Raw genomic sequence first — 9,182 nt, 5'->3', positions numbered from 1 at the left:
GTTGGGGTGATAACAGGGAGTTTCAGGGCACAGGGACACGCTGTCGTTCTCCCCCTGCCCCTTTCGGGTACGTGTGGTAGGGAGGGATCCCAACATCCCTGCAGGGAGGGATGCTGTCTCCCCATGCCACGGGAACCCCCCAGGAAGCGTCTGGCACGTGTGGGTTTGGGACCCCGCACGGGGACACTGCGCCACATCCCCACGAATGCTCGTCTCCCCCAGGCCACCCGTCCTGAGCCCGGGGAGCATCGCTTCGGCCGTGACAGGGCAGCCCTGTCCCCGTGCCGGCGCTCCCCCGGCACGGTGTGAGATGCGGCCAGGCAGGGCGTGAGGCACCGCCGGGGCTCGTCCCCAGGGAAGCCGAGCCCAAAACGTCCCTCGGAGCCGGAGCCCTGACCCGCGCGATGCTGAGCCTCAAGTTACCCCGGCTGCTCAGCGTCCACCAAGTGCCTAAGGTGAGAGAGTTTTTCTTCCCTGCGCCCGAGGCTCGCTGGGGTTTTGGGAGGTGACAAGGGGGAGCAGCGTGCTGGGGTGGCCGTCCCCGCCGGGGCAGTGCTCAGCCCCTCCCCAGAGCCCCTTCCCACGGCGGGGGGACACGGCTCTGTCCTCGCCGCAGGGTCCTGGTCCTGAATCACGGGCACCCTCCTTTCGGCGACCTTCCTTCCTTCTCCTCCGACCGCCACCAGTGCCAGTCCTTGCCTTGCAGGGGTACCAGGAGCAGGGGATCCTCTTTGGGTACCGCCCCCCCCAAAGCTCGGTGGCGGACTGCCTCCTCAGCGTCTTCCAAATGACGAACGAGACACTAAATATCTGGACGCATTTTGTGCCTGCCTGGTAGGTGCCGTGCCCTGGGTCTCGGAGCCCAGCGCCGCGCTCTCAGCATCCGCGGCGGTGGGTCTGCGGGACGGGAGCAAGGCTGGGGAGCGAGGACGGGGGACACCCAGGGGTGTGACGCTGACCTTCCTCCACCCCACAGGTACTTCGTGTGGACCCTGGTGGGGCGGCTGCGGGGGCCGGGGGTCTGGGAGGACCCCCATGCCTGGCCCCTCCTCGCCTACCTGCTGACCTGCTGCATCTACCCCCTCGCCTCCAGCTGCGCCCACACCTTCAGCACCATGTCCACCCGCGCCCGGCACATCTGCTACTTCTCGATTACGCGGCTCTCAGCATGTACAGCTTGGGTAAGCGCGGAGGCTTCGGGGGGTGCCGGTCCCCAGCCCTTCCCCGGGGCAGGCATCAGGGACGGGGCTGAGCCCCGGACGCTCAGACGGCTCGTGTCCACGGGACAAGCGGAAACGGCGGCGGCTGGTGTGTAGTTTCTCCTCCTCCTCCTCCCTGCAGCCCGGCGCTCGGGAGGGACCGTGAAGCATCGCTGACACCTCCACAAATAATAATTTGGGGCTGGGTTTCGTGCCGGGCAGCGCGGGGACGGAGGCCTGGCCGTGCGACACTAGTGTTTGTAGTAAACAGAAGAAAGAACAGAGCACGTTAAGGACGGCTGCTGGGCACCTCCTCTATTTCCAGGCTCTGCGCTGGCGTACTCGGCGTACATTTTCCCAGCTGAATGGGTCAACAGCACTTTCCACCACTGCTACGTCCCCATTGCGGTGTTTAACACTCTCGTTAGCACCAGTCTGTCCTGCTATTCCAGGTAAGCTTCTGCTTTATCTGCCCCGATTGCTACGACATGATCATTAATTAGTGTTGTTAATAAAGGTTTTCAATTACACATGAACCAGGAAGGGGAAGAAGGGGACTTTTGGTTTGGGAAACGTGTTACGCGTTGGCACTAGGAGAGTTTGATGATCAAAAACCGCAAAACAAATCAAAACAAACAAATCAATTTTTGAAAGTATTTTAATTTTGAAAGGTAATTTCGTGTGGTGCACGCCTGGCAGGAGGATGCCCACCTCCAGCGCCTTGCCGGGGCTGCTGTTTTTCTAACACAACCTGCAAACAGGGTGGGCTCCTGTGCCCCCAGCATTTAAGCAGGCGTTCGGGTTCAAACACGAGCGTGGTCCGGCCAAAGGCACGTATCGGCCCAAGCGCCGCGTGCGTGCGAGTGTGCTGATGTGTGCGCGCGCGTGTTTGCGTGGGCGTGTAACAGATTGGCAGAGGAGGAACCTCAACATTCCCGCGGCCGATTGCATCATTTTTGAAGCACGAGCAGCATCGCGTGCGCAGTATTTTGTTCCTGAATGGCATTAGACAATTTGTTTGGAATAACTCGAACGTCTAAGCTGCTCAGCTGACTCCCCGCGATACATGCCGTGCTAGATCTCTAGCTGGATTGGTTTTTATTTAATTCATGGCAGATACCCCCCTGAAGGCTGTCTTTGAAAGCGCTCGTGTCTGTCATTGCGACGACGCACAGTTTGCTTTGCAGAACGTACAATTCCTGTCCTCACAAGCGGCGTGGATCGTTCGGCATTATTCTTTCCTTCTATTTTGGGGTGTCTTCGGCAGGCGGTTGCTCTTCAGCATGTGGTCGCCTGTCGCAGCATCATGTAACCCCGGGGGGGGGGTCCTCCCCGGCTGCCGTGGCCCGGGTGGCCCCCCGGGACCCCCCAGCACAGGGCTGTGTTTCGATGCTACTGCCTCGGCCGGGAGGAAGATGCTCCCACACCCTGGCAAACTCAGCAGGAAGAAAGGGCGCTGCCTGGCTGGCTCCGCGCGAGGGAGGGGCTGCTGCAGGGTGGGATGCAGCTCAGCATCGCCGTGTCGTCCTGAGAGGGAGAGTGCTAAGCGCTCGACATTCCTTACGGATCCTGCAGATTTGGCTCATTTAAGTGTCTGTTGGGGACGGGAGGATTTACTCGCCTTTTGGTCCGCGGGTTACCCACTGGAGTAACTCCCTGGGGTGGAAGATTTGGACCTACCCTTGGTGTTACTGAGCAGTACTGCAAACCCAAGGATCTCTCTCGGATCACTCGGTGGATGATGCCTGTTGGGGCTTGGTATTTTTTCCCTTATATTCCTCATTTCTTTCTCTTTCTTTTTGTCTCTTTCCCCCTCTTATTTTTGTCTTGTGCGTCTCTTTATTGTCTCATTAGATGGGCTTAGCAAACGAAGCTCACTGACCATGTGCTAACCCTAGTACTTACCACTTGAAGATAACACTTAGGACATATCAGCAACTTGAGATCAGTTCCAGATTAATTTGGATTGCTTAAAAAATTCTTGACCTGCAAATTTAATTGTCAGCATCTCTCTACTACAAAACTGTAAGTACAGTTATGTGAAAAACATGCAACTATCGCTATGTGATAGAATAGCAACTCCTGTTGTCTCAGTAATGCTCATTAGAGAAGTAGTAAATCCATCAAATGTAAGCTTAAAAATAAAAACATCAGCCAAGATCCCTGGGTGAGCAGGAATACTGAATACACCATAGCAATGTGGGCCAGCGACGCTGCCGGTTTACCCCCACGGTGGCGAGCAGAGAATGACCCCCCGGAATTCATCACCGCAGCCGGTTGACGTCCGGGGACCGCGTTAGCCATGGGGACGGTGCCCTGGCATGCCGGGCTGCCAGCGTCCCCGTGCCCCTCCGCAGGCCCCACGCGTGCGAGCGTCGCTTCGGCTGTGCCCCTGCCCGTCTGTCTCTCTCCTTTCTCTTCTGTCGCAGGTTGAGGCTGGCGGGGCTGCAGAGGACGAGGGTGCGTGGGTTTGCGCCCGCCTCTGCTCCCGTGCTTCCCTGGTTTGCGTGAGTGGCTTGTGCCAGGCTTGCACCCCGGGGTGCCTGAGCCGCGGCCGGCGGGGCGGGGACGCGTAGGCGACGGGGCTGGCCACCCCCGAGACCCCCGCCAGGCCGCCGGCGCCTGGGCCACTCCATTTCCTACTGCAGAGCTCTGGTCACCCATCGCATTCGCTTCGGTGTCACCCTCAGCTGAGTGACACCAGCCACAGCGTCCCTCTGAGGCAGGGGGGTTGGACGGGAGCGGACCCGAAACCGAGTTGTGCAAAAGGCGGTGATGCTACCGAGCTGGGCGCGATCGGAGCCGACCTGCCCGGGCACTCCGGCTGTGCCACTCGCAGAGGGCTCAGCGGCAGCGCAGCAATGCTGTCGGGGCTGCTCAGCCAGCCGCACCCTGGGCAGGGCCGTCTCGAGGAGCCAGGAGGGTCCCTGGGACTGGGGTCACTTGAGGGGAGAGGCGAGCGGCATGCCTGGCCGTTTTGGAGCGGTTCATGCTCAGCCTGTCAGCGCTGGGCTACCTGAGCCCGGCTGAGCTTCTGCACCGTGGCCGAACGCGGCGGCTGAGTACGCTCAGCCTCTCGCACGCACCCCGTGAAGGTCGACAGGAGTATGGGTCAATGCAGAAGAGGATGCAGCGACGTGACGAAGGCAGGGGCTTGCCCTGGGACGTCTGAAGAAAGGCATTTGCGAAGCCTCTGCGCCACATTTCATCAACTCCTCAGGAAAATTTTCCAATCCTAGATGGCTGGTTGGTGAGTCAACAGTAAGATTTTTGGTTGGTTGATTATTGCATCCTGTACCCCAGGAACACTGAATAGCCAGTCAGGGAAACGTGCAGATGGACTTAAGTAAGTGTGTTTATCCTTTATGTAATGCTAGATATCCCTGTTGCACTGAAACAGGGAGCGTCCGACTGCATTCCCCCCATCCAGGATGAGCAGCTGCACAAAAGGTTTCTTTCATGCTTGAGGATTTGGCATCTCCCTGCGGGCATCCCCGTGAAAGCAGAAAAACCTGTATGGGCTTTTCATGAAGAGAACAGAGTACACTTCAACTCTGCAATGTCTCACGCCGTCCTCCGTGAATAGGGCACTGTCCCCGGGGTTACCGTGCGCCTGGCCGTGCGCCCAGGCTGCCACGCAGTGCCTCTATTTTGGCGACAGAGGAGCGCAGGTTGGCTCGGTACGTGGCCGAAAGAGTGGGAAGATGTGTGGCAAGAGTGAGCGCAGCAGCGAGCAGCAGCGCGGGAGCACCAGTGAAACCGCAGTAGGAAAATACAGCAGGAATCACGAAGGAACGCAGGAGAAAATAGAGCAGGAGGCAATTTCAGCATCATCGTGATGTCTTCTGAGCAAGCCACAAGCCATGGTGGAAGGCCAAAGGAGGCAGAGTGAGGCGAAAGCCCTTATGCAGTTGGTGGTTCCTGAGCATAAGTCGAATTGTTGGGTTTTCAAGCCATACTTTGGGTCATCCTGACAGAGCCCTTCTGCTTTGCAGCCAGGTTTCTCGTCGTTCTGCTCAGGTTAATCTCCCTGTTTCCACACGGGGCTAAAAACCTGCGCGAGTGCATCTTTCCCAGCAGGGAGGCATCGGAGGGAGAGGTTTTCTGTTCCCGGCCTGGAGCTCCCGCGGCTGCGGCGGCAGGGCAGGGTGATGGGCTCGCTGCTGGAGCCCTCCTTGTGGTAGGGAGCATCCCGACACCCGCCCTGCTGCCCCCCAGCTGTCCCCACGGCTGGAGGGGCAGGGGTTGGGGTGGGGCGCGTTGCCGTGCCGGTCTCGCTGCGAGCAGCCGGAGATGCTGCATGGACCAGGCTGGCTGGCGGCTGGGCCAGTGTGTGCTCCGGGCTCCGCTGAGGCTCCCCTGGGCTTTCTGTCCCCATGTTTTGGCTGACTTGTGTTCCCTGTGCGGCAAGAGCTCGGCACACAGCTTGCGACCTGGCTCCAGGTTTTATAATGGGTTTTTTGGGACCTGGGTGCTCAATTCTTTTGTGGTTTCAGCTATGAAGGATGTCCTACACTTCAGCGGCACTATTTCCCGGGGAACAAAATGCAGAATATTATTCCCCATTACAGACACAGGCTTTCCTCCTCATATGTAATATGATTGTAACAAACAGGCTGCTGCTTCCATTATAATGGTGATGTCATTAAAAAGTAACTTGTTAAATTACTTTACTTTGTGTTTTCAGTAACTCTCTCCGTGCATTCTCTGAAATGACAATTGCAAATTCTTGGCAGGAAGTAAAAAAAAAGGATGCTGCGACATTTCATGCATTTCAGACATCAGCTGCAATACAGCTTAATTAACGAAGAGCGACAATCACAGCCTGAACGCTGCATTACCTACGAAAGCCTTCCAAACCAAGGCAGACAGATGTATTCCTCCTGATTGCTGCACTCCGAGAGCTTGATTCAAAACAAAGAGTGAAAACTCCGTTAAAAACAACGTCAGGGGCAGCAGCTGTTTAAAGGCCAGCTCTGTTCCTAGCCGCTGATGGGTAATGGCTAATGAGCAATGGTAAAAGAACAAAAATCAGCCACGCCAGGGCGGTGTTAAAAAAAGATTGTTTCCAGAGCTGCAGAGACGCACCTGCGAGAGCCAGAGCATAGAACAGGGGAGGGTGGCCCCTAAACCCTTCCTCCTCCAGCTCAGGGTTCAGCCAGGGAAGGTTCAGCCACATGAGCTGAGGGTGGTGGCAGTTTTAATCCTCTCAGCAGACAAAAACCACACTGCTCTGGCTGAATTCAGAGTCATCCGTGGGAGGATGTACGTGCAGCCTGTATACTGCGACTCCCAGTCCCCAGCCAGCGACTGACAAATGGAATCCAGCGCTTACGCTAGCCTAATCTGCCGCGCTACCTTCTCTGTTTTCCTCTAGGTTTCTGGAGGCGGAGCAGCCCAGGTTCAGCAAGGTTTCCCGCACCCTGGCCTTTGTGTATCCGTACCTCTTCGACAGCATCCCTCTCTTCTACAGGGTATGCCTCCCACGGGCCATATCCACAGCACCAAGACATTTGCTTGCTGCAGGGTTGGAAATAACAGCTACCTCATCTTAGTCTGAAAATATTTGGGAAAATATGCCAGCCTTTTTTTTGGTCTTTTTTTTAAAGGAAAACAAACGCTGGCAGGAAAAGAGATTTGGTTATTTTTTCCTGCACCTATTGATAGGCAGACTCCTTCCGCTTCAAAGCGCCGCGCTCAACCTTTGCCTGTGCTGGAAAGTTACTGCCTTTGAAAGCTGCAAGTTTTCCAGTTCCTAAACTGGAGCAGGGTGGGAATTTTGCTCTAGAGAGGTCTCAGGACAGGAGGTGTGGGGCTGGGGTTTGCAGGAAATGGAGGCGACGGCTCTTGTACTGAGCTCTGGGTCCGGCACCACGTGCCCTGTTGTTGGGTGACGGGCAGCCAGAGATGACGGGCGCTCGGGGAATGGCCCTGCCGCCTTTAGAAATGTGTTGTTCTCCACTTCCCTTTGCACGGTCCCCTGTGTGGACACCTCTCTGCCGCTGCAGTTCTACCTGTGCGCAGTGGAGAGCTGCATGGAGGCTGCGATCCTGGTCCACTACAAGCACACCGTCTTTGCCTTCCTCACTTGCTTCATCTTTGCTAGCCATCTGCCAGAGAGACTTGCGCCAGGACACTTTGATTATATCGGTAAGTGCTGAAAGGGTGAGTTGGCATTGTTTTCTCATTATTTTCAGGAAGAAAGTGTATTAATGCATGAGTGACTCCCAGAGGTTATAATATATTCCCCGCTGGAAATGCGAAATGTAGTTCTACATACGAGATACAGCAGTCCTGCCTAGGTAGAGTGGAAACAGCTCGGCAAGCACGCTGTTTCCAAAATGTTTCACAGAGGGTTTCATGACTGCAAAGCACTCATTTCTCATGCAAAAAACCTCACCTGTGGCACAGCGGCGCTTCACAGTGCCATGTCAGGGCACTGCAGGGACAGCCACCAAGGAGATTGGACGGCAGTCCTGGCCACATCGGCATCTCCCCTGTTCCCCACGCCACGCACAAGCACGGCGCTCCTTAGCACGTCGCCTGTGCCAGTACCGCAGCAGCACCTCCCTCGCTTCCATTACAGCCGGCTGCATTTTGGAAAGGAAGATCTCTCTGCTCTGGTGGCGCAACGATAAAAGCCACAGAAATTAGTAGAATAAATATTTAAAAATGTGATGCCCGGAGGCCATGGATGCTATGCAGAAGGTCTGCTGAGCCCTCACGGCAGTGTTTTAATGAAGCCCGAGGAGTTTCTTGGTGAGTGCTTTTGGCTTTGTTGCAGGGCACAGCCACCAAGTTTTCCACGTGTGTGGGATCATCAGCACGCACTTCCAGATGGAGGCCATCATGATGGACATGGCCGAGCGCCACGACCGGCTCCTGCCCACCTCGCTGCTTCCCTCCTCCCTGCAGACTCTGGGGTCGATGGCCGTCTGCATGGCGGTGAGCCTGGCCGTGATCGGGCTCTGCTCGATGTCCCTGCGCTTCATGCCAGAGCCTCTGCAGAGAGAAAAACCACACGGGCATTAGGCTTCGGGTCTAGATAGTATTTATGCTGCTCCATGGGAGAGACCCTAAACAATGCGTGTATGGTATGGATGAGGAGGAATTTATTTGCCTACGCTCTCTGAGAAAGTGTTTATTTAAGATTTTCTCAAGAGCGAAACATATTGCACTGTTTTTTGTACATATAGCTTTAAAGCTGGGAACAGATTATGAAATGCTTTTAATCAAGTTGCTATTTCACCACAAGAAATATTTAAAATAATCTTAACTTTTTTCTGTAAAAGGGAGATAAGTGCTAATACTTTCCAAAGCAATAGGCATTCATCAGGTCTGCCTTACGGAGGAATCGGTGGGGCAAGTGAATGTGGATAACGCTGGTCATCTGGTGACACAGATGTCTTTGTCATCAGTTTAGACCGATAGCCAAGACTCCTTGGCAAAGGCATGAGCAAAGGCTCGCTCAGAGGCTCCCTAACTAAGGTCTTCATCTTGAAAGTGGCATTATTTAAGGGATTAAAACTTCAGATGTCCGTGTTCTACAGCCTTACACTAAACCCAAGTGCCTGACCCATGCAGGACTGAGAGAGACTAGAGTTTGCCTACATCTTAAATTCAGCTATTTTTAATCATCACCCGGAAAGAGTTATTCTAGAAGAACTCTCCATGGGACTTTCCTCCAGAATAGCTTTTTTTTGGGTCCAGTTCCGGTGCATAGGTAAGTCCTGGGAAATTAATTCCCATGGGAGAGCTGAGTTCCCACCTGCGTGGGCGACGCGACTGCCCGGTGGCTGACACAGCCCCAAGTGCAGAGCACGGCAGGCACCGTCCCCCGCTCCTTGCACCGGCCACCTCCGTCCTGTACTCACAGCTGGGCTCCTTCTCTAACCTCATTTGTGGCATCAAAGGTAAACGGAGGAAGAAATGCCTGTACCCACGAGGTGACGACGTGGACTTCCTTACAAGCACCGTTTTGTG

The 9,182-nt window shown here is 55.4% G+C and overlaps 1 protein-coding gene across 1 annotated transcript; it reads left to right on the top strand.

The window, feature by feature from the left end:
- Nucleotides 1-404: 404 nt before the first annotated feature.
- PAQR5 (progestin and adipoQ receptor family member 5) lies at nucleotides 405-8,231 on the top strand (the record flags this gene model as incomplete). Its single annotated transcript, XM_082005147.1, is given in 8 exon segments — nucleotides 405-455; nucleotides 707-834; nucleotides 977-1,146; nucleotides 1,149-1,181; nucleotides 1,525-1,651; nucleotides 6,577-6,673; nucleotides 7,208-7,349; nucleotides 7,984-8,231. Coding segments are annotated over 8 exon segments (996 nt in total).
- Nucleotides 8,232-9,182: the final 951 nt, after the last annotated feature.

Source organism: Phaethon aethereus, assembly GCF_964289735.1.
Source record: "Phaethon aethereus genome assembly, chromosome: 12".
Taxonomy (NCBI): Eukaryota; Metazoa; Chordata; class Aves; order Phaethontiformes; family Phaethontidae; genus Phaethon; species Phaethon aethereus.
The sequence above is the reverse complement of the archived record's forward strand: the minus strand, read 5'-3'. Positions and strand labels throughout refer to the sequence as shown.